The sequence below is a fragment of the Salvelinus sp. IW2-2015 genome, linkage group LG14 (genome assembly GCF_002910315.2).
Source record: "Salvelinus sp. IW2-2015 linkage group LG14, ASM291031v2, whole genome shotgun sequence".
NCBI classification, from domain to species: Eukaryota; Metazoa; Chordata; class Actinopteri; order Salmoniformes; family Salmonidae; genus Salvelinus; species Salvelinus sp. IW2-2015.
In genome coordinates this window covers 19963045-19989259 of record NC_036854.1, presented here as the reverse complement: position 1 = coordinate 19989259, position 26215 = coordinate 19963045, and the positions used below count along the sequence as shown (strand labels likewise).

General features: G+C 43.3%; 1 protein-coding gene across 2 annotated transcripts; it reads right to left on the bottom strand.

The window, feature by feature from the left end:
- LOC111973388 (estrogen-related receptor gamma) lies at window positions 1-26215 on the bottom strand. Of its 2 annotated transcripts, XM_024000735.1 has the most exons (9): window positions 25831-26215; window positions 20387-20629; window positions 20105-20262; window positions 18756-18872; window positions 9769-9807; window positions 7422-7532; window positions 7081-7263; window positions 1694-1963; window positions 1-1515 (listed from the first exon to the last, which is right to left on the bottom strand). In XM_024000735.1, the coding sequence occupies exons 1-9, from the start codon at window positions 25884-25886 to the stop codon at window positions 1271-1273; spliced, it is 1422 nt and encodes a 473-aa protein (XP_023856503.1). In that variant the 5' UTR covers window positions 25887-26215; the 3' UTR covers window positions 1-1270. The 2 variants fall into 2 exon arrangements, with proteins under 2 accessions (XP_023856503.1, XP_023856504.1); XM_024000736.1 differs by lacking the exon at window positions 9769-9807.

Below are 26215 nucleotides of genomic sequence, written 5' to 3'. Positions count from 1 at the left end.
TTTCAAACTTGAAGCATCTTTATTGCCCTAGAATCCTGAGAATGGTAGTAGTAGTAGTGTACATCTCATCTGAACATGGGTTACATCTCTGTTGGCGCTGGACTTTATATAGGCCTACAGAATACATACATTTACATCCCGTCCACACAGTATTGCTGGATCACACTTTATAATATACTTTGTCACAAAAATATACAGATTATTCCATTACCAGTGCACAGATGGAGCAAATAATGGACTTCTGAGATAAATGCATGACAGTTGTCAGTAGTAACATTCCTACCAATTTAGTTTCCCTTCATTTGAACATTTATGATTTTCAGACATTTCTAGTTTCTGAAACAGAAACACACAGAGACACATTTGAAAAACCACCACCAGATTTTCATCATAAGAAAGAAAAGCAGTATTTTGCAMAATTTTGTAATCTACAACTCAATGCAAAAAATACAATGTTTCAATGCACTGTACATTATTATATTGCCTTAGATGCTATGTTATAGTACAGGTATCAGTGCCATGAGTTTAGTTGTGAAGCTAGTACAAAATGTTTTATTTACTTATTAAAACAAAAGTACTTAAAAATCTTACGAAAAGGATCTATATTTGTTCCTCTTATTTTCCATTAATGCCACACTGGTAAATAAAAAACAAAACAACAAAATAATTAAGCCAACAATAAATACATCTTATTTTCAATTTCTCCCCTCACCTTCATAATCTGTGGGTCAAATGTACTTCATGTCTTTCCCTGAAAATATTTCAGTAAAATCWAGTGACCCTAACTTCTGCTAGTTAAGTGTCTTACGGGACACCATACTTTATTRTGACCATTTGCCGCATTGTTTAACTGTGTATCCCACACCATTCTTTGGCAAGACTGTCCACAGTTCTTTTTATTTTAAAAAKAAAAGTTATTAAAGCACTACAATGCAAGATGAACAGGCTTAGAGCTGGTTTCACACAAATAATAATCCTAGAGGATCTTCAAGTTTTGTGTCTTTCTTCCTTTTCACTAGCAATGTTTACGTACATATCAATAACTACCATCAAAATCCCTTGGAAGGTAGTTATCCCTGTCACTGAGGTGATGTCAGTCCTTCCTCCTCTCCTCTCCTTTCTTCTCTTCTCTTCTCCTCTCCTCTCCTGAGTTTGTAATGTGAGCAGGGCTGTGTTAGCCTTGTCAAGTACCACTTCCTGCATTAATTTTGACCTTTATGACATCACTACCCTATCCTTCCTTTATGTGATCCTAGTCCCACATGGCTGGTCAGGCCTTGGCTTCCAGCAGTTCCAGGAACAGCTTGTGCATGGGCACACGGCCTTCTTGCTTGATGCTGCAGAAGTGCTGGACGGCCCTGGCAGCCGTCTGCCGGAGCAGGGGCAGGGTCATGATGATCTTGCCTGCCCGCCGAGGGTCCTCTGTATGCTGGGCACTCTCATAGTCCTGCAGGGCCCCATGGAGCACATCCTGGAGCCTCTGGACTGCCTCCACRTCCTCTATCTGCATGGAGTCTGTGGAGAGAGGGGGAGAGGGAAGACAGATGGAAATGGAGAGGAAGGGAAACGTTGTAAGATGTTGTTGGCATATACTGTATGCAGAGATTGAACGCAAGAAAAGSCAAATAGTCATTGGAAAAGACATGCCTAACTCAACGTAAATTATACCAACATYAACAGTGAAGTTCCATACCTGAGTTAGCCAGCGCAATGGCCTTGACAATAACAAATTCCTCTTTTTCTATTCTCATGGCTTTGTATTTCTTCACCAGCTGCAGTATGGCRTTGTTTAGGTCCAGTACACCTGCCAGTTTGGACTGCTCCTCATCCATGATGTAGTCCTCAGCATACACCAGCTTATCCTCCAAGGCCAGCGAGCGAAACACCACACGCAGGATCAGAATCTCCATCCAACCGCTCTGCAGTAGACTCATCTGGTCTGCCAGCGAGAGTGAGGGGAAACCTGTAGAAAGAGGGATGGAGAAAAGGGAGAAATTGAGAGGTTAGAGCTAGCTAGGTCAAAATAGGGATAAAGAGAGAAAGGGAAATGAAGACAAATCTTCAATGAAAAGATACAAATGAAGAATTTCAAAAACATCTGCACTCGAAAATGTAATTGTGATGGTTTCAGTCAGAATGKCTGGACCTATTGGAGATATTAGACCAAGGTCAACCGAAGGGTTACTGGCCGAGGGGTCAGTTGGGGTAGAGGGACAGAGGGACAGAGGCAGGAGGTGTAGAGCAGTTTAATAGTGAAAGTCTTAAGTTGTCCATCCAATAAAGACACCCCGTTTGAACGACAAATACACCCCCATGTGAGCATGATTAGATCCACACACTCTGTAGTCTCCTCACACAACCCACACAGCATAATTTAAAAAACAGATTGATTACTTGACAGAATGAAGGAGGGGGAGGCTTTCATTTTTGACACCATCAGTGATTCTTATCAGGGTCCGGGCACTTTTACAATCGCCACGTTGACGCCTGTGGCTCCCGCCCCTTTCTTATCTCTCCCRGATTGATTGGAACGCCATCTGTGGACTCTTTCATTGGTCGATAGGGATCTGCTTTCCAGTATGGAACGATTGATCAGTAGAGGAGAGAGAAGCATTGTATAAACCTTTGTCTTTGAGGACACCTCTATATGGTCACACACAATGGGACACACACTGTAAAGGAGCATCAGCAACTTCTTCTGTCCCACAGAGACAAGACAATGCCGGCAGTGACAAACAAAGAGGTCCCGCATTCTCAAAGCTGTAGTAATGGTTGCGAGTATGTGAAGATCTTGGGACAATGATATGCTCACAGGCTTCGATTTGAGAGGGTTATCTGGGCTTGAAGGGTTCAGCTGAGCCCCTACAGACACGCAGACATACTTACCTCACAGCCAACTTACGGCAGGCTAAAAAAGGCCAAAGCGTGGAGTGAGAGAGGGTCTTAAGCCAGCTCATCTTCTCCCAGCCTGGCCCTCAGACAGAATCAATGTCAGTCTTCATGACAGGACCAGACAGGGGAGGGGGGGGACTCACCTCCCCCTGGGCAGTAGCAAATACAGCCTGGGCCCCTCTGCCAGGACACTGGTTCCTCCAGCCATGGGCTGTAGCCTGCCACTCACACAGAGCTGATGTGACACCACCATTACGGTGCTACAATTGGTGTAGAGCTGAGAGTACTTTCYCTCCTCTCTTTGTCCTTTTCTACTGTATCTCTCTCTCCCCCTCTCACAAGATCTATCTGACTATCTCTATCGCAATCTCTCTCTCTCTCAATCACTATCACCCCACTCTCTCATTCTCTCTCAGTTTCTCTTTCAGTCTCTCTCTTTCTCTGTCACCACCTGAGGTGGGTCCCTGGTGTGTCTGTGCTCTGGTTGTTTCTCATGACTGCTCCACTTCCCCAGACAGACAAACACTCCACTGGCAAACAAATACATACAAACAGATGACTGACTGTGTTTGACTCCCACTCTGACAGTAAACACTGGTGACAAGCAGRGAAGAAGAGTTCCAAGGCAGCTAGTAGGGGAACGCTTTGTTGCTCTTCCTCCTTTCTTTGAGAACAATGAAAGTGCTGATCAGGAAAGTCTGCACACACACACCTGCTTAGGTAGCTTGTTGTGTAAGCATTACTGGACARAAATCAACAAAAATACAGGTGTTTCCCTAGTGATGTTTTGGGTGTGAACAGGACATTAACTGCTGATAGAGGAGAGAGACGTTCATCTGAGTGAGAGAGAGAAAGCTTGGGGAAAGAGAGAGGTGAAAAAGATACTGGATATATGGTCATATCTACCTTCACTGCTATCTACTTGGCTGCCATCTTTTTGTGGAAAGCCATTAGATTTCTTAAGGTTTGTGTATCCTGACAAATTATGTAACATCACTTATGTAAGGAAATTCAACAGGAAATATAAAATACAGTTAAAGTTTATTAAACGAAATCTCACGTTGTTTGGTTAAACGAGGCAGGACAATTATACAGTTAGACAGATATCTAATCCTGTCTGTCACAATGGGTGAAGTTGTGGGAGGGACTAGTTTTCCCAGTTAGCCCAGATCAACACAGCTGGCCCACACCCAAGGGCCTTTCCAAAACAAAGACTTCCCAGAGAGAGAGTGACTGAGAGACAGGGCTGTCACAAGCTCAACCATGTATCCACAACAGGTTGGAATGCAAACTCAACAGAGGGGGGCGAAGAAAGATGGYGTCTTCCTCTTTATCGCCACCATTAGCGTGTGTCCGATGATCCATATGTGTTGTCACTACACAACTAAACCCTGGCTTGCTTAAACAGGCTTAAACAGCTTATTTAGCCTCCTATGCCCTCCATCCAGGAGAGTACTAATTAGGAGGAGTTCTCCCTACACACTCCTCTTAGTAGCAGGGAGGAAGGAGGGAAACATTTAGACTACTAATACTTTCAGGTGGTACTAGGCTCTGGCACATGGTCAAGTGACCAATGGCGTAGAAAATACCCCCGCCTCAAAATAAAAACAATATTATTATATTGTCGGGCTCCCCAGATAGCATATGAACTCGTCATTACACTGAACAAAAATATAAATGCAACATGCAACAATTTCAAATATTTTACTGTGTTACAGTTCATATCAGTCCATTGAAATAAATGTATTAGGCCCTAATCTATGGATTCCACATGACTGGGAGTACAGATATGCATCTGTTTGTCACAGATACCTTGTATCAGACAACCAGTCAATATCTGGTGTGACCACCATTTGCCTCATGCAAGCACGACACATCTCCTTTATATAGAGTTGATCAGGCTGTTGATTGTGGCCTGTGGAATGTTGTCCCACTCCTCTTCAATGGCTATGCGAAGTTGCTGGATATTGGCGGGAACTGGAAGACGCTGTACACATCGATCCGGAGCATTCCAAACCATGCTCAATGGGTGACATGTCTGATGAGGCCATGGAAGAACTGGGACATTTTTTGCTTCCAGAAATTGTGTAGAGATCCTTGCGACATGGGGCCATACATTATCATGCTGAAACATGAGGTGATGGCAGTGGATGAATGGCATCTCTGTGCATGCAAATTGCCATCGATAAAATGCTATTGTGTTTGTGGTCCGTAGCTTATGCCTGCCCATACCATAACCTCACCATGGGRCACTCTGTTCACAACGTTGACATCAGCAAACCGCTCGCCCACGCGACKGTACAGTTGAAAYAGGGATTCATCCGTGAAAAGCACACTTCTCCAGCATGCCAGTGGCCATCGAAGGTGAGCATTTGCCCACTGAAGTTGGTTATGACACCAAACTGCAGTCAGGTGAAGACCCTGGTGAGGCCAACGAGCACGCAGATGAGCTGCCTTGAGAGGGTTTCTGACAGTTTGTGCAGAAAGTCTTCACCTGACCGGGTTTGGAGGTCCTGTGCTGGCATGTGAAGCCGGATGTGGAGRTCCTGGGCTGGCATGGTTGCACATGGTCTGCGATTGTGAAATGACGTTGGAGGCGGCTTATGGTAGAGACATTGAATTCTCTKGCAACAGCTCTGGTTGACATTCCTGCAGTCAGCATGCCAATTGCAAGCTCCCTCAAAACTTGAGACATCTGTGGSATTGTGTTGTGAACCTTGTCCCCAGCACAAGGTGCACCTGTGTAATGAGCATGCTGTTTAAACAGCTTCTTGATATGCCACACCTGTCAGGTGGATGGATTATCTTGGCGAAGGAGAATTGCTCACTAACAGGGATGTAAACACATTTGTGCATAACATTTAAGGGAAATACGCTTTTTGTGCATATAGAACATTTCTGGGATCTTTTATTTCAATTTATGAGACATGGGACCAACACTTTATATGTTGTGTTATATTTTTGTTTCTCTCAGTCTAATGGCAAAATGTGTAGAATAGCAGGAAATTAGCTCAGGGATTATTTGAGATTAACATTTATATTTAGGGGAAATTTATAAGGGAAAGATTTATATTGTTAATTTCCATGTGAGCTCTATGCCTGGAAATGCCATTGTCCAGAGCAAAGGATGCCAACTTCAAACTCTCCAAAAAAGGGTTTACAATTTAACTGAATGTATGTAGTTTCTTTCTGTGACTTTAAATAATATTTATTTTAAAACTGTGATTCCTAAAATATGTGGTCAACTCCRTCAGATTTGTCTAAAATCCTAAATGAATCAGAAATGAGCAGGGTCAGCTATACCCTTAAGGACCCCTTATTCATGTCCTCATTACATGTAGTGYAACAGAACCACTCATGGTCTGTAAAGTTCTCTACTTTTGATAGATTTAAACAAACAATATTTGAATCACCATGGTCACAACTATAAACAGTCAACTCCATCTGCCTGAAAGATTAAAATAGAATAGGAATTTTGGTTCAAATATGTTCAATTTAATTAGGTTTTAGAGTCATAAAGCAACTGAGGAAAAACGCAATTGCTGCTGTATATACCATTTGAATGAAAAATAAAAATAATATTTTTGTCAACACCATAACACATGAACTCTGCCAGATTTTTGTCTAACATCAACTTCAGAGTGCTGAAAGTTCTGATAGAATGGTTATTTTTGCATTGGGGATTTTCAAATTAATAATTTTCCATATTTTACAAATGTTGGTATTGAAGTTAGAAATAAGACAGAATAAGTGTGTTTTGAGTATCTGTTGTCAACTCTGTCACTGATGGCTAACACCCTTTTTGTCAATATTCTGAAAAAATATTGAAATCAGTGTTCTGCAACATATGCTTAAACAATTGAAGTATTTGTTGYTCTAGACCTAAGGGATAATGGGGCCCAGCGGAACTGCGCCACGCCACTGCAAGAGACACTTCCTTACCTTGGTTTAGCAGAGCACAGACACATACATACACATAGATTCACACTGTTTTCTGTGTCTGGACTAAAGTCTTAATCCAACTCAGGGGGCAACAATCTCCACTCTGAGCTGATAAGAGTTTTATTGACTATGATGTGTGTGACTATGATGTGTGTTTATGCCCCTGTGTGTGTGTGTGTCTGTGTGCATGTGTGTGTGTGTATGTGCAGTATACCCATGTATTCCTGTATCTGTATGTTTTCCTACCAGGGATGTGTTTGGCCCAGCCGATGTTGACCACCAGTTCGCGGTCGGCAAGGTCACACAGTATGGTCAGGGCTTTGATGTCACTGTCGGGGACGGTGGGGTCTGGCATGGCAAAGATACTCTCTGGTTCAGCCACCAGCAGGAGAGAGACCACCTTATTCTCTACCAGACCACCTAGAGGAACTGAGAGAGAGAGAGAGAATGAGAGAGAGAGAGAGAGAGAGAGAGAACGAGAGATGTTCATTTAAAATAACCTTTATTAATATCTAAATGCACAAATCTGAGCCTGTCGTGAGAGAGAGAAAAAAAGAAAARGGGAGAGAGTTTTTTTGTATTCTTACATGTTCTCTTCTGTGGCAGGCCGTGTTGAGGGTTGAGGTAGGGGCTGTTCTCAGAGTCTATCCTTCTCTTGTACTTCTGTCTGCCCCCACGCACCCGGTCCAGACGCACACCTGGGGGACACACACACGCACTCAACTTTAGGTACATTAAACACTTGCATGTGTACACAAAAACACTGTGTTCCTGTTTAACACACTACCACAATTTCAAAACCAGGAGAGTGATGCACTCTTCAAGTTCATTTGATTGACATTTGTGACATCTTTAAGATTATAGGGAGCCTTAGAGATGTCACAACCCTGTAACACAGTAAGAAACAACACATAGGCACACGATGACAACTGCTCATCTTAACAAGCTCAGCGGTAACCATCAACATGGAGATAAGGAGCTAACAGCAAGATTAGGGGGGTAAAAAGGGGCACGTGGTGGGGGTAGAATTTGGGGTGATATTTCACAGCCACAGCACACAAACACACACGGACATGCGCGCACGCACATTGGCACACTCCACCATCCAGTGACACCCTATCCCCCTCCAAAGAGAATGCATCTGTCATACTAATGTGACCTAGAGAGCTTTTATTAGAGGTCAGAACAAAGGCTGCTGCCGAAACAAGTCCGTTTGTTCTGACCTCTGCTGCTAGAARAAATMCATGGCAACGTAAAGACAATTTCAGTGAGTGCAGTTTTTTTTCCTTTCTTCAAATATATGCCTTTTGAACCCAACACCCGAAGACCTTTCTTTCGTCACTACAAAATTTGAGCTGAGCATGCCAATTTCTCTTTATATGAGATGCTTAACTCCCTGATGACACATCACTAGTCCCTGAATAGTAAGATAAGAGCTGTGTAGACTCCTGTCACATGACTTTGACTCAAGTCTGACTGAAGTCACAAATTTAATGACTTGAGGCTCGATTTGATAGAAAATAAAATAGCTTGAGACTTGACTTGGACTTGTAACCTCAAGACTGGGGACTAGACTTTGACTTGAGACTGAAGCCTTGAAATGATCTGGGCAGGTTTTGTAAAGTTTTGTCACTCATTTTGTGGCACAGAGTCTCCATGGATTACACTGCACGCAGCCAGAGACAGTAGTCGCAGCAACGCACTTGCAAAAAAACGTGCAACAGATTGGCTAGTGAAACGCACAGTCGGCTCTCTGATTGGACCAGCAAACTGTCAATCAACGCAAGTCGGGTGAGCTAGCTAACAGATTGTTGATTTGCTGTACAGCTATAGGATCGGATGCAGCGCAAACTTCAAATTGTAGGAGAGGATTGCCATAAATAAATATGCAGCTCCAAAAATTGTTAGGTGACCAAGAATATGAACTGTTTACTTTGCAAGCTCACCAGCAAGGGAGCATCAAGCAACAATTACTAACACAGAGCTACTTGTCTTTTGGTATGTCAAAATGGCTTGAAATTTACTTATGAAGCTTGCATTTGGATTTAAATTTTTTAAATAATTATTACATAACCAAATGTGTTGCAGACAAAATAATCAAAAGGGCTGTCTGGTAGCCTCAATAAATAGACAAAGATTTGTATTTAAATAAGGAATTGCATGTTTTTTTTGTTTGTTTTTTACTTGACTCGAGACTCTACCCGTTCTACTTGGTGCTCGACTTGAGACTTACTTTTGACTTGAATAATAGTGACTTGGTCCCCCCTCTGGCCGGAGGAGATGAGAGGGGTATTAATGAGTGAACAGGCGGGTAAGCTAAGACCCCTGGAGCTTTAGTGATGTTGGTCCTTCCACTGTGGTTGGAAACACGGTCTGGATTAGTCTAGCGGTTGGCAGGTGCTACAGTTTGACGTTTGGGACGGGTGATGATGAAGGATGAGGATGTGTGTACTGGGAGGGATTTCACTGTGTTGACACACACACTATTGCCCCTTTGCTTTCACATAATCCAGTGTATGTGTCAACACAGTGAAATCCCTCTCCCTACACACACATCCTCATCCCTCATCACCCGTCCCAAACCTCAAACTGTAGAAACGGCCAACTGCTAGACTAATCCAGACCATATTTCCGACCACAGTGGAAGGACTGACATTGTAGGTTGACGTTTATTATAATGAATTTTGCCCTGAGCGATTTCYGCTAGATGGGCCACCTGCAAAGTCAAAATTGGCTAGCTATTTTGTAAAAATTAATGAAAACAACAATTCGATTTTTGGTCTTAATTTAAGGCTAGGGTTAGGCATTCGGATTAGCAGTGTGGTTAAGGTTAGGGTTAGGTTCAAAATCAGATTTTATGACTTTGTGGCTGTGCCAGCTAGTAGTAACTGCAGTGCTGCCTCCAGAACAAGATTCATTACGAAAAATGCTTACCTGCGTTAGAGGTGGTGAGGTTTGGTGTGAACATGTAATCTGATTACAAAAAAATTGTAACCATAATCAGTTACGTTACCAGCAAAGATATTGTAATCAGATTACAGATACTTTTGAAAAACCAGATTACTTATCAATTCAGAAATTACCTTTAAATGACTTTAATATGTAAATGTTTGTGAGAAAAAAAAATATTATGACACCTTTATGTTTTCTCAATGKCATTCAATTCAGYATTGAAAAAAGGCRCAAGTTTTAGTTCGTTCCACCTGAGCGAGTCTGACCACAAGTCAGAGACCACTATGATGACACACCAAATGCTTTGATGGATCATTTTTGTCTTCTAATGCCTCTTACGGGGAAAGTACTCAGAAAGTAACTGAAAGTAATCAGATTACGTTAATGAATTTGGGTAACCCAAAAGTTACGTTACTGATTTCAATTTTGGACAGGTAACTACTAGCCCAGTGGGTAGTAGTTACCTGCCCTCCAGGACACCTACACCACCCGATGTCACAGGAAGGCCAAAAAGATCATCAAGGACAACAACCACCCGAGCCACTGCCTGTTCACCCCGCTATCATCCAGAAGGCGAGGTCAGTACAGGTGCATCAAAGCTGGGACTGAGAGACTGAAAAACAGCTTGTATCTCAAGGCCATCAGACTGTTAAACAGCCATCACTAACATTGAGTGGCTTCTGCCAACATACAGACTCAAATCTATAGCCACTTTAATAATTAATAATTGGATGTAATAAATGTATCACTAGACACTTAAACAATGCCACTTTATGTAATGTTTACATAGCCTACATTACTCATCTCAAATGTATATACTGTACTCTATACCATCTACTACATCTTGCCTATGCCGTTCGGCCATCGCTCATCCATATATTTATATGTACATATTCTTAATCATTCCTTTACGCTTGTGTGTATATGGTAGTTGTTGTGAAATTGTTAGATTACTTGTTAGATATTACTGCACGGTCGGAACTAGAAGCACAAGCATTTCACTACATTAACATTAACATCTGCTAACCATGTGTATGCGACCAATAAAATTTGATATGATTTGATTTAGTAACTGTAATGGATTACATTTAAAAAGTAACATACCCAACCCTTTGTGTATGTGTTCTTGTGTGTGTGTGTGTGTGTGTGTGTTTGTTTGTCTGTGTGTGTATGTGTGTGTGTGTATGTGTATGTGTATGTGCCTCTGCGAGGCAATTAGCAATCAGTGCTGGAAGGTGTCTTTCACCTCTGCTAGGCAATTAGTACTTTGTACTTCAGTTTCCCCTGTTTCTTCAGTGGCAGCTGTAAGCAGTGGTATTATCAAGCGGCAGTATTGTCGCCGAAACAAAGACTATCTGCCGAGTTGTTTTGACGAAGGAAAGAGAGAAAGTCTCCACACCACTCTTTCACTTGAGTTATCTTACCTAGTTCTTTTCTAATGATCTAATTTTGTGCAACCCTTCTAATTTAGTTTACACTGCGCGCACAACACGTGAAATTCCTAGTCTCGGCAGCATTTGGAACTGCCGATCTGCGGTCAATAGATATTGCCCTTCAGTTCCTACATTTTAGGCCCTGACAGAGACATGGATTACCCCAAAGAACACTGCTTCTACAGCTGCTCTCTCATCATCTGAGTATGTGTTCTCTCATAGTCCGATAGCATCTGGTCGTCATGGTTGTGTGACAGGGCTACTCATTTCTCCTAAGTGGAGATTTTTACTTTTCCCCCTCTCTGACCTGTCTATCTCCTMATTTGAATTTCATGCAGTCACTGTCACTTGTCCACTCMAGCTTAACATTGTTGTCATCTAACACCAGCCAGGTGCCCTTGGAGATTTCCTCAATGAGCTTGACACCTTGATAAGCTCATTTCCTGACGATGGCTCACCACTCATTGTTTTGGGCGACTTTAACCTCCCGACGCCTGACTTTAATTCAATTCTTTGCTCTTCTTCCTTTCCACTTTTGACMTCACCCTTTCCCATTCACCTCCCATATTCACTAGAGGCTGTTTGCCTACTAATCTCACTGCAACCCCCCACCATGTTTCACTACTTTGTTTAATTTTCTCTCCATCTCTCCTCCAACCCTACCCCTCCAACCCTGCCTGGAAGCCTAGTGGTTAGAGTGTTGGGCCAGTAAACGAACGGTTGCTGGATCAAGCAACCGAGCTCCGAGCTGACAAGGTAAAAATCTGTCGTTCTGCACCTGAGCAAGGCAGTTAACCCACTGTTCCCCGGGCGTCGAAGACGTGGATGTCGATTATGGCAGCCCCCCACAACTCTCTGATTCAGAGGGGTTGGGTTAAATGCRGAAGACACATTTCAGTTGAATGCATTCAGTTGTACAACTGACAAGGTATCCCCCTTTCCCTACCCAGATGGTCATGCATCGCAGCAATCTTCACTATCTCTCTCAAACTACTCTCTCCTCTTCTATTCTATCATCTCTCCCTTCTGCTAAATCCTTCTCCCTCCTAACTCTGCCTCTTCGACCCTACTCTCCTCCCTTTCTGCATCCTTTGACTCTCACTGTCTATCTTTCCTCCCGGATGGCTCGACCTTCCCCTTCCGCTCCGTGGCTGAGTGACTCACTGCGCACTGACAGAACAGAGCTGCGGGCAGCTGAGTGGAAATGGAGGAAAACTAAACTTCCAGAGGATCTATCATCCTTCCACTCCCTTCTCTATCTTCTCTTCCTCTGTATCCACTGCTAAAGCTGCTTTCTATCACTCTACATTTCAAGCTTCTGCCTTCAACCCTGGGAAACTCTTCTCCACTTTCTTAGTCCTTCCATAGTCCTCTACCTCCTCCCCCTCCCTCCTCCTACTCTGCAGACTACTTCGTCAACCACTTTGAAAAAAATGACATCCGCTCCTCATTCATTCAGCCGACTAAGCCCACTGATCCCACTTACACAGAATTGCCCTATGCCTTGACCTCTTTCTCCCCTCTCTCTCCAGATGAAATCCTGCGACTAGTGATGTCCGGCCGCCAACAACATGCTCACCTGACCCCATCCCCTTCTCCAGACCATCTCTGGAGACCTTCTCCCATTCCTCACTTCCCTCACCAACTCATCCCTGACCACTGGCTGCGTCCCCTCTGACTTCAAGATGGCCAGAGCTGCTCCCCTCCTAAAGAAACCAACACTCGACCCCTCTGACRTCAAAAACTACCAGGCAGTAACCCTTCTTTCATTTCTTTCCAAAACACTTGAGCTTGCTGTCTCTGACCAACTCTCTCGTTATCTCTCTCAGAATATTATTTTTTACCCTAACCAGTCAGGCTTCAAGGCAACTCACTCAGCTGAGACCACTGTCCTCTGTGTCACAGACGCTCTCCGCTCTGAGGAAGCTGACTCTCTCTCCTCTGTTCTCATCCTCCTAGATCTATCCGCTGCCTTCGACACAGTGAACCATCAGATCCTCCTCTCCACCCTCTCAAGATTGGCCATCTCAGGCACTKCATAATCGGCCTGCCCGCTCCAAGACCTCTCCATCACGGTTGAGAACTCCACAGATTCCCCCTCCAAGAGTGGTGTGACCATGGACAACACCCTGTCATTCTCTGCAAACAATAAAGCAGTGACTTGCTCCTGCAGGTTCATGCTCTACAACCCTCAAACTCAACTCTGGACCTCGAAGCCAGTTCCACTGCATTTTTTCCTTGTTCCCCTCTAATCAGGGACTGATTTAGACCTGTGACACCAGGCGTGTTCMAGTCATTATCAGGTAAAACAGAAAACCAGCAGGCTGCGGACCTTGTAGTGTAAGAGTTGAATACCCCGGCTCTACAACATCTGTAGAGTACGACCTTTCCTCACACAGGAAGTGGCGCAGGTCCTAATCCAGGCACTTGTCATATCCCATCTAGACTATTGCAACCCTCTGTTGGCTGGGCTCCCAGCTTGTGCCATCATATCCCTGCAAGTTATCCAGAATACCGCAACCCGCCTGGTGTTCAACCTTCCTAAGTTCTCCCATGTCACCCCGCTCCTCCATACACTCCACTGGCTTGCAGTCAAAGCTCGCATCATCTTCAAGATCCTGGTGCTTGCCTACAGAGCAGCAAGGGGAACCAGGGGCGGATTGGGCATCTGGCAATTTTGGCAAATGCCAGATGGGCTCGACCATTCTTTTATTGGGAGGGCTGGTCAAAATTGACACCCTCAAAAATGTATATAAAAATAAAACAATGAAAAAGGTGACATGGCCGGCATCCCATGGGTCTCTTAAGAATCTGAGCTGAGGTCACGCAAACTCACATTCAAACCCTGTCATCAGTTAGACACCCAACAWCATGGATCATAAAAAAATGGAAAGGGTGCCTATAAAYATAGAAAACGTACATTCTACATTGTCATCTCACTCAAAACTTCCTATTTTTGGGGAGGCTAAAACCATGATTTTTTCAAACAGTAAAGCGCATTATCTTCATGATTMCTGTAATGAATGGATAAAATGCCAGGGCCAAAATATTGTCCCAGTCCACCCCTGAGGGAAACTGACCCTCCTTACCTTCAGGCTATGCTCAAACCCTACATCCCAAGCCAAGCATTCGGTTCGCCACCTCTGGTCTCTTGGCCTTCCCTACCTCTTTGAAGAGTATCTTAAATAAGTCTCACGGTGCACCCACAAAACAAAAACAAAAACACCTGTCTTTTTTTACTAGCACTGAGTTTGCTGATAAATACTTTGTTGAGGGAAAATGTAATTAATACGATTGTGATGTGTTTTTGTCTCACCTAACTATCTTAAGATGAATGCACTAATTATAAGTCACTCTGGATAAAAGTGCCTGCTAAATGACTCAAATGTCAAATGTAATGTAAATGTGTGTGCGTGTGTACTCTGTTATCCTGATTATCCTCCACTGCTATTTTTGTCCCTTTCGTTGTCAGCACATTCCGCTCTGAAGAGTTACACTTAGCTCTGATGTGTATGAGTAACTCTCAGACCATGCTCTTAGACACACACACACGCACACACATTCTACACTGTTGGATTGATCTGAGGGGTCCGATAAGGAGGCAGTTGTTGAGTCACTGCCCCTCCCCTCTGCCCTCACCCCTGTTTGATGTCCCCCTGCACCCCTCGAAGGGGGTGGGATCAAGAGCACGATATCCACTGAGCAGGAAACGGACCAGGGCAACATTCTACATGGCATCATGCTGTGCAACCTGGAATTTTAATTCGGGAGCACCACTGCAATTTTTTTTTTACAAATAAAACTTATTTTTGAGTGCCCTAGAGGAAAAAGTTAACCCATACTACAGAGAAAACGGCTTGTTTCTAGCCTAAACARTTCAAAACGCAACGTTTTTCTTAAAGAGACATTGTACAATTTTCAATGCAATGCATCTCAAATGGTAAAATTGTTTTTATACAACCTAATATTCCACAAATTACTTTTTAATTTCAATGACAGGTATTTGTATAAACATTTAGCTTTTTATAATAAACWAAATGTATTTACAGGGTTACATATTAGTTTCTAGGGCACAACATGTTTAAGTTTGGAGCACCAATGAAACATTTGCAGTCAGCATGTACACTACCGGTCAAAAGTTTTAGAACACCTACTCATTCAAGTGTTATTCTTTATTTTTACTATTTTCTACATTGTAGAATAATAGCGAAGACATCAAAACTATGAAAAAAAGCAYATGGAATCATGTAGTAACCCAAAAAAGTTTTCAAATAGCCACCCTTTGCCTTGATGACAGTTTTGCAAACTCTTGGCATTCTCTTAACCAGCTTCATGAGGTAGTCACCTGGAATGCATTTCAATTAACAGATGTGCCTTCTTAAAAAAGTTAACTTGTGGAATTTCTTTCCTTCTTAATGCATTTGGGCCAATCAGTTGTGACAAGGTAGGGGRGGTGGGTATACAGAAGATAGCCCTATTTGGTAAAAGACCAAGTCCATATTATGGCAAGAACAGCTCAAATAAGCAAAGAGAAATGACAGTCTGAGAAATGACAGTCCATCATTACTTTAAGACATGAAGGTCAGTCAATACGGAACATTTCAATACGGAAATTTCTTCAAGTGCAGTCGCAAAAACCATCAAGCGCTATGATGAAACTGGCTCTCATGAGGACGTCCACAGGAATGGAAGACCCAGAGTTACCTCTGCTGCAGAAGATAAGTTCATTAGAGTTACCAGCTTCAGAAATTACAGCCAAAATAAATTCTTCACAGRGTTCAAGTAACAGACACATCTCAACATCAACTGKTCAGAGGAAGTTGTGTGAATCAGGCCTTCATGGTTAAATWGCTGCAAAGAATCCACTACTAAAGGACGCCAATAAGAAGAAAAGACTTGCTTGGGCCAAGAAACACGAGCAATGGACATTAGACCGGTGAAAATGTGTCCTTTGATCTGGAGTCCAAATTYRAGATTTTTGGTTCCAACCGCAGTCTTTGTGAGACGCAGTGTGGGTGAACGGATGATCTCCACATGTGTATTGGAGGAAAAGCATGGAGGAAGAGGTGTTATGGTGTGAGGGTGCTTTGCTGGTGCCACTGTCTGTAATTTATTTAACCAGCATGGCTACCACAGCATTCTGCAGCGATACGCCATCCCATCTGATTTGGGCTTAGTGGAACTATCATTTGTTTTTCAACAGGACAAATGACCCAACACATCTCCAGGATGTGTACGGGCTATTTTACCAAGAAGGGGAGCAATGGAGTGCTGCATCAGATGACCTGGCCTCCAGAATCCCCTGACCTCAACCAAAATGAGATGGTTTGGGATGAGTCGGACCGCAGAGTGAAGGAAAAGCAGCCAAGTTCTCAGCATATGTGGGAACTCCTTCAAGACTGTTGGAAAAGCATTCCAGGTGAAGCTGGTTGAGAGAATGCCAAGAGTGTGCAAAGCTGTCATCAAGGCAAAGGGTGGCTATTTGAAGAATCTCAAATAGAAAATATATTTTGATATGCTTAACACTTTTTTGGTTACTACATGATTCCATATGTGTTATTTCATAGTTTTGATGTCTTCACTATTATTCTGCAATGTAGAAAATAGTAAAAGTAAAGAAAAACCCTTGAATGAGTAGGTGTGCTAAAACTTTTGACCGGTAGTGTATGTGTAGCAGCAAAGCCACTGAGGGAGGAACTATGTAAAGCTGCCTGGATAATGATCTGATGTTAACGAATACCCTTCCTTATTAGCTTACTGCACATCTGTCAAACTAATTTCACGGAGGGCCGAGTGTGTGCAGGTTTTCGCTCCTCCCTTGTACTTGATTGATGAATTAAGGTCACCAATTAGTAAAGAATTCCCCTCACCTGGGTGTCTAGGTCTTAATAGAAAGGAAAAAACAAACATCCGCAGACACTAGGCCCTCCATGGAATGAGTCAGACACCCCTGGTCTACTGGAAGCTTGTTAGTCATGCACTGGGTCATGAAAGGATGTGAAAAACTCTGATTCTTTGAAGAGATAAACAAATTAAGGAATAAAGCTATTATTATGTATGTAATATGGCCAAGCCTTAGCCATATAATTCAAATTCTACTCATTCTATTTCAACTGTGTGCCCAGAATTTAMATTTAAAAAGTATCCCATGTGATTAGACCTATGTGATATGATTTACTGTCATATACTCGACACACAAGGACAAACCTGATAGATAAACAATGATCAGGGGAGAGAGAATGCATAAAGCCCTTCTTCTGGTTTAACCCTATGAGGTAAGACCAGTGTTCCAAGTAGTGGAACAATTAGAATGTTTGTTAGTCCACTGCCCTACTGAATTCTAAAATCGAACAGTGGTTCCATGCTTAATCAATTTCTAATCAGGTCTCTATTCTAGACCGAGGATCTCTATCCTCTTGTGTTTACATGGACCTCTCTCGCCTGTTAAAAGGCACACCCCCGGTCTCTACCTTTACTGCTGCCCCCCAGAGGAAGAGGGGCATTACGTGGCACAATGGGGTGCATTACAAGGACCACTACCAGGGGGTTTACGATGGGAGTTACGAGGGGCGGTTCACATTTCATGGAGGTCCAGGAATCCCACAAGGCATCTGGAGGAATTTACGGGGGGGGGGGGGCAAGGCTATAGGAACCAGAGCTGGGTGCGGGAGATGCCCTTCCCCTATTAAAAGGAGCTAATTAAAAAGGGAGACGCACACGCTCGCACACGCACATGCTCGCACACAAAACACACACACACAGGGTGACAGAAAACAGATGCTGAATCCTTCTCACCCTGGTTGACGGATGATTAAATCAAAGCTGATGAGCTGAASGGGGAGGGAGCAGGTGGCAGTAAACTCTCTCTCTCTATTAACAGCTGTCGATTGCTCACATGCAGCCTTCAATAAGTGGCTCATACAGTGAAGCTTTGCCTTTTGGGTCACTTCTTTATCTAGCCAACAATATGTCACCAGTCACACACTCCAGTCCTGACCACAAGACCATGAGAGCGCTGGCCCAGACACTCACTGTAAAACTCTCCTGAGTGTTTGGGGGCCATGTAGAATGTACGATATGTGTGTTGTTCTGGATAATCTATTTCTATTCTGTGTGTGAGAGTAGTGAGTCAGAAGGAGATCCACTGTATGTGGCAGACAGCCATGGTCTATTTTGGAGGTACAGTAGCATCCTATGAAGATACACCATACATGAACACTGAGCAGTGAGCAGGCAAAGTAGCAAACACCAAGGGGCTGGACCTGTTTAACAGGCAAAGGAATTACATTTCACACTGAAATGAATACACATCTATTAGTTGAGAGGAAGTTTATATCCACAAAAATATCCAAGATCTTGATTTGTATATTTTTTTCTATTCATTGTATTATAACACTGTTATACGACTTAATGGATAAAGTTCTATTGGGATACAGAAAAGTATATATTGGCATATATGGAGGAGTATATATATTTCAAGGTAAATAAAGGAGTACATGTATTTGGCATTGAGGAGTAGAGAGGTTCCTTCCTCACCTTCTCTCATCATGCCGACATTGAGACACTTCATGAAGCGACAGGCTTGACACGACTTCCTCCTCCGCTTGGTGATCTCACACTCACTGGTGGCAGGGCAGCTATACTCGATGTTACCTGTGGGTTGGAGAGAAAGGAGAAGGGGTGTAGATAGAGAGAAAGATGGAAAGACAGAGAGGAGAGAGGGAGAGAGGGGAGAGGGAGAGGGAGAGAGGGAGAGGGAGAGAGGGGAGGACAGATGTAGAGACAAAAAGCCAGTCAAGAAAAGGAGGCAATTTTTTCGATCACTTACAAAACCTTTCATTCAACCACTTCAAAACAAACAACATGCTGAAAAGAGACAGGGAACTCTAAGAAACAATGACGAAGAACCAGGATAATGTTCTGGAAGTCAGTCAATCAGCAGCACTCTAAGCTGACACGTCCTATTACATCCAGGAAGCATCTGATCACCTGATCTACTGTAAGCATTTCATCTGACAGCCATCCAGGTATGAACCATGACCCTTGTCATGCCCATCTGTGTGCGGTGGTGGCTAAACTAGCCTAAAGCGGGTCTTAGCCTACGAGGGCCATGACCCATTCACAGACAATCACATTAAAACAACACCACAACATGCTGCAAACATATGGATGAGCCACACCCACAAACACACACAGGGCCAGCACATTCCCACACTTTCCTCTTGTGTAAACAGTCCTCAGCTTAAACAACAGATGCTGTGGGGCAGGTTAAAACACTGTTGGCAACACATGCTGTCGTGATCACCACCGTGTTAGCATATACACAGTGTACCATATGTGTACATACACATGCACTTTTACACTCATCATATGCTGCTGCTACTCTGTTCTTTATTTTACCCTTATTATTATCTATCCTGATRCCTAGTCACTTTACTCTGCCTTCATGTACATATCTACCTCAAATACCTCGTACCTCTGCACATTGACCTGGTACTGGTACTCCCTGTATGTAGCTCCATTCTGTATATTTATTCCTCGTGTTACTATTTTTTTGATACTCCGCATCATTAGGAAGGGCACGTAAGCAAGCATTTCATGGTAAAGAAAACACCCGTTGTATTCAGCGCATTTGATTTGGATTTGATTTGAACACAACCACTAAGGCCTTTACTGTATAGGCGGAGAAGGCATGGGAACCTGTAAGCTTGCATCCTTAGAGTTGATCAGGTGTTGATACTAAAACAGGCTGTAGGAACACATCGGCCTACTGCAGGTTTATCTGTTTAAAGCCATACACCGCTGCCCTTTGACMATATACTTTTTACACACGTGGGCACTTCAGCTGAGCTCTTAACCTCAATGCTTATGTGAGTTGGCCTTACCCTGAATGGTCCTCTTGAAGAAGGCCTTGCAGGCCTCACAGGAGGCCACTCCGTAGTGGTACCCAGACCCCACGTCTCCACACACCAGACACAGCCTCTTAGCCACAGAACCCAGCATGAACTCACACTTCACTTGGCCATCCTCACCACACAACCGCCTGGAGAGAGAGAGCGAGAGAGAGGTTACACTCACATATATGGTACATGCACCCAAGCATAAACCCATACATACACAAATGGGTACATACACACAGACAGACAAAAAGACACACAAACACCCGCCTGTTGGCTGTGCCGTTGTTCCCCATGCCCGCTTTGTGTCCATAGAGCCCTGGTGAGTCCAAGCCGTTGGTGCGGTTGTGGCCCTTGCCCAGGGGGCCGTAGCTGGAGTTGTTGTCCGAGGAGGATCCCCCGGGACTGGGTTGGGCTGGGCTGTCCCCCTGGGAGCTGGGGCTGGAGGGCTCATGCTTTATGGAAGGGGGACAGGGGGGGTCCAAGCCCCTCACTGACATCCTGCCAAGGAGTCTGGGGGGGGAACAATAGGATAMATTTATGGTAACATCTGGTAACATGGCATGATGGATTTAACATGCCCTTTCTGTCTAGATCTATCAGTCAGTTACAACACTTGACCTCAATGTAGACCTACACAAATACACCCACCCATGCATTCCCATACAACCTCATACCTGTCCTGACCACGTACACACTGACCAACCATCTTCCAGCACCCTTTTTCACTAAACTTCCTTTATCCTTTCCCTTACTCCATCTATCACAGGGACAAACAGAAAAAGGGTAGGAACCGTCTCCCCCTCTCTCCATTCCCTGTCACTCTCTTTCCCTATTCCTCTGTGCCTCGTACCCCTATCCCTCTCTCCTGATCCCTTTATCTCTCTCTGTCTATCTAGCCATCTCCACGCTCACCCACCCAGCCGTTTGCAATTTCCCACATATGCAAAGCTGAGGTCCATTACACACACAGGAGATTGCTTAACATATGGAAATCCAAACAAAGATCCTGGACCAGATAGTTTTTTTCTTCCAGACCTCTTGGGGAAGGTATGCCGTAGTCAGGGGCACAACTTTCACTGGGGATGGGGGGATTTGTCCCCCCCCCCCACATTCTGAAATTGCATTTTTGTCCACCCCAGTTTTATCTTTGGAATGTGATACAAAACGAGCCAATGGTGTGCTTTAGGACCAAGCGGATGCCTTCGGCTGTAGTAGATATTACCAATTGTGTTCAGTTACCTAAACAAAGTCTATAGATTTGATTTTTAACTCTGTCTAGTTGAGCGTTGTAGAGGTATTCATTTTGGGAATGTGTTGTGTTTCTATGCTAGTACAAACAGTGTGCTTTCACATTCTACTGTATGGAGGTMTGTTCATCCCCCTAAAGTGGGCTACAATGCACATGACAGTATTCTAAAATAATGCTCACACACACACACAAGTACATGCTGATCCATGTGACCATAGGCTCCTACCACCTACACATACTGTACACACGTCACGCTTCATTCACACTTCATTCTCAGACATGCTTTCAAATGTGGTCATGTGTCATCGTAAACACTTGAACAAAAACACACACATGCTTGCATGCCATCGTGTGTCACCATACCCCCTCCCAGCTCATGGCAGGAACCCAAGCTCTGTTCCTGCCATGTAAATCCACACGGTCATGACCACCACTCATTTGACAGGCAAACTATCTGGCTGCCCTAAACACCACCAGAGTCAACCATGACCACGCTCTATCGCCCCTCGAAATCCACAGAGAGAGAGAGATTGAAAGAGCGAGAGAGAGGGGGGGGGGGTAGAGACTCAGAGAGAGAGAGTCATTCAAACTTCAACCTCATTCTACTTCAGTTTTATATTAAAATAGATAAACTGATATATTGTTCACTCCGAAGTGGTCCARTAAAGCTGGCAGAGGACAAGGGAGTGTGAGGAGACCATTTTGTTCTCTCATCAGCTATCCATCACAAAGGTAGATATTGCTGTGTCAGCTCCACCTAGACCTGAATTGAGGCATTCTCCCATTACTTAGTGGCAGTAGATTTTTCTCTCATAATGCAATAGCATTAGAGTGGAATGGTAAGACGTGGTGTGATATCTAACCTGACAGATCTATAATCTATAGCTCTTCAAAAAAGCTCATCAAAGCCCTGTTAGCGCAGTTCCCATAGACTCTGGGTGTAAATCACAGACTCAGAGGTACATTATCAAACAACAGTGTGTGTGTGTGTGTGTGTGTGTGTGTGTGTGTGTGTGTGTGTGTGTGTGTGTGTGGTGTGGTGTGTGTGTGTGTGTGTGTGTGTGTGTGTGTGGTGTAACACTCTCTGTCTGCCCATATCCAAAACAACTCTAATTGACAGAGAGAGAGAGAGGGGGATAAACAGGAAGCTGAAGAGAGAGAAGGGGTCTATCGCTGGGCCATTAACCCGGGGTGTGTAGAAAGAAAGGAGAGGAGGCAACACTCACTCTCAAATGAGCAGTCACAATACAGCCAATGACAAACCAGACAAGAGCCGGATGCACACGCGCCGCGCGCGCGCGCGCGTACACGTCACACACACGCACACACACACACACACACACACACACACACACACACACACACACACACACACACACACACACACACACACACACACACAACACAACACACACAACACACACACACACACACACCACACACCACACACCGCGAAGCAAAACGAGAGGTAGAGGGAGAGAGGGAATGTCTCAATAAATTGATTATTTGGGTTCATTTTGTTTTAGTCTAATAGTCAATTCTGAAAAAATATTTTACAAACATTACAAAATGTATCTAAGATGTTAGGTATAGGTTCATGTGGATGTAGGTTACTCTAGCTATGCACCCTTTTTTAGGCCCTATTCCCACTATGAGATACGATGGAGAGTCTGAGGAGCGGGATGATGAAAGACAATTCTACTTTTCAATTCACATTACAACCCTGCCTTACCTGTCGTTGTGGCTGGCAACTCGACATTCTTGGTCCGCACCTCAAATTGACCGTAAATATTACAGTAGCCACTAGCGAGTAAGAACAAACTATTCATCAATGACATAAACTTTTCTTTTAAAACATATTACACATATTACATTGAATAATAATGATTAACCCTCTCATGTGATAATAAAAGTACAGCAGGCCTACCGTACAACATGACAACAAACCAGGCTTCATTTTTATCAATATCATGCAAATCATGGTAAAAGCAAATTGCGATTGAAAATGTGGGTATAAGTGAATTCACCACAATGAGCTGTTTTATATGGAAACCCACCTATAAAAGAAAATGCCTCATGATTTGTCAACGAGCACAATTAGTCTGTGCTTCAGTTTGATCAACTATAGCCTACTGATAACAACCACAGCCGCAGGTAGCCTAGAGAAGCCTATGGGATCGCATCATGGCCTGGCCAGGGGAAATGTAACGTCTTGTTTTTATAGCCTAAAATAGGCCCATTTAATTGTGTTCTGAAAATGTTTAAATGGTATCAAATTTAGGCCTTTTTTAATCCAAAATGATTGACTGGAATTAATTAATCAATCAACACAATAGTGATGACATACTGTGTGAGTAACTTTTTAATTACAGATGCAAAGACCCAAATGATACAACCCTGCAGACAGCGAGCTCAGCCCTGTTACTTTTTGTCCAATCACAGTTATTTTCACTTTGTTGTCTCACCACACAATAATATATATTTTTTTTAAACATATCCTATTTGTATGATCTACATTTTACATGCTTTTGGTGGTGGGAATGGGCTCCCATCATTTTACGTGACTCGGTGCAGCAGRCAGCTACTGCGAAAATGAAAGAATGTAACAGGCTGTTACTGTAATTTCAGTTGAAAACTCAATAAAAGACGTAGCAAGTACGCAAGTTTACATTGGAGTAATATGTGTAGCCGATAGTATTTTTACAAAACGTGTAGTAAGTGTGAAGAGGCTCTAAGAGACACATATTACTCAAATGTAAATTACTTCTTCAATTACCCCTAACCCCTATCCCTAATCCATAACCCCCTGGTCAGTGGTTTKGGTCAGAGGAGATTCGTGTACAGTGATTCCTAATGTGCCAATAGGAGATGAGGAGGTATCAGTCCTGAGCTGAAAAACCAGCACCACCGATAAGAGTCTTAATTTAAGTGTCTCAATGGGCTTGGGTCAAACCAGTTTGATAAGTCTCTCTTTATCTCTTTTGCTCTCTTGCTCTCACCCTATCTTTGTTTCCCTCACTTCCTGTCTCCCCTCTCTACTCCATCTTTCTCTATCCCTCTCCATTTCTTACTTGCTGTTAAATTCAATTCAATTTCGATTCAAAAAGCTTTATTGGCATAACAAAGCAATTCATTTAAAAAAAGTATCTGACGCTAATGTAATAACAGGTGACAATAATCGCTCTTCATATTTTTGCTACCAAACATGGTAAGACTTTTCTTATAACTGTATATTAACACTGTATATTAACACTGTATATTAACACAACATACAGTTACACAAAAACATAAACACATGCTCTGTCTCCACATCCTCTACAGTCACTCTCCCTCTCTGTCTAATCTCCTGCTATCCTCTGGTTAGGGTCTTATCTGAGCTGTTGTCTAATATTATCACAGGGTTAAAACCTCTTAGATGTTAAGTCCCCTATTTACTTTGAGAGGTTCTGAAGCAGTTCCRACTGATATTTTGGTGTACAGAGCACTCTGTGAATGTCGCAGGGTCCAGTGCCTTATAGTGCCAGAAAACCTCATCTGTCTGTTTTTCTGATTCCACTCTGTGTCAGGTTTCACACCCTACATTTGMATAGGTAGTGACGTATCACATTTTCTGGCCTATCCAGACAAAGTATCGATTTCCTCTGCTGAAGTAACGAGACTGCAAACATTCTAATGGTGTCTCTGCATCACTCAGAGGACGCTTGGCTGAAAAGAATGTTGTCAGTTACATGAAATGGTGCCAATATTGTTCAATTTGTGTCCTCAAAAGTGAGTACACCTCAGCAATTAATATCGATTTTGACCAGAAAGGTGAGTTCCAGACCAATCTAGAACTATGCAGCATTACTAGTATTGTTAATGGCCATCTGATGTATTTTTAGGAGAAAATCTACATTTTTACATTGTGTTCAAGACAGGGTTTGCTTTGCAGAGGTGCAACAAATAGCTAAAAACACCAACAAATAGCTAATAACACCAGTGACATAGAGAAGCTCACCTCTCTCTAAAGTATAGTTTTTCTCTCTCACTCTTCCAACTCTACCTTTCATTCCCTCACATTATCACTCTCTCTTCCTCCCCTCCCTCACTTTCAGACCTACTCCCTTAGCTCTGCATACACAATGCAGGTATGGGTCTCATCCGTCAAAGTCCTCATCCTCTCATTCAGACACTCTCTTTTTCAGCAAAAATCCAAGAGGTACACTTGCTCCCACTACCTCTGTTTTACACAGAGGTGCTTATGCTGACATAGAAGCCGCCATCACACCAAATAGCAAATAAAAACTCCAAAACTATGATCTTAATTTGAGAACGAGACTGCAAACAGTAGTGCACTGCACATGTACATAGTTCAACGCTTACCATTGCCTAGATAACATTACTGTGCTATTACACTTTCTTTACACTCTACAGACAGATAATATACATACAGAAGATGGATCAGAATAGTGCATGTACTTACTCAGTGTCAGAGTGATAGGTGAAACAMTCAGGGAGGTACAGCTCTACTAAATCCATGTGCTCTTTGCCACCATACTCTGAGGAGAAAACCTGCTCACTAGCAAAGATCCCTTTGAGCTTTCTCTCTCTCTTTCTTTAGTTGGTCTGTCTCCTTTTCTTTCTCAATCTCTGTTTTCCTCTCTGACACACTTTCACTGGAGCAACAGTGTCTCCCTCTCTCTCTAGCTCTCCCTGTCACTCTCTGTGTGTCTGTCTTTGTTTCTGTGTGTCTCGGTCTCTATCTGTGTGTCTCTCTCATGCTCTTGCTGACTTTCCCTCTAACAGCAGTGTTGAGACTCCAGCCAGTGAGGTCTTAACTGTTGTGGCTCAGTCTATGATAGAGCACT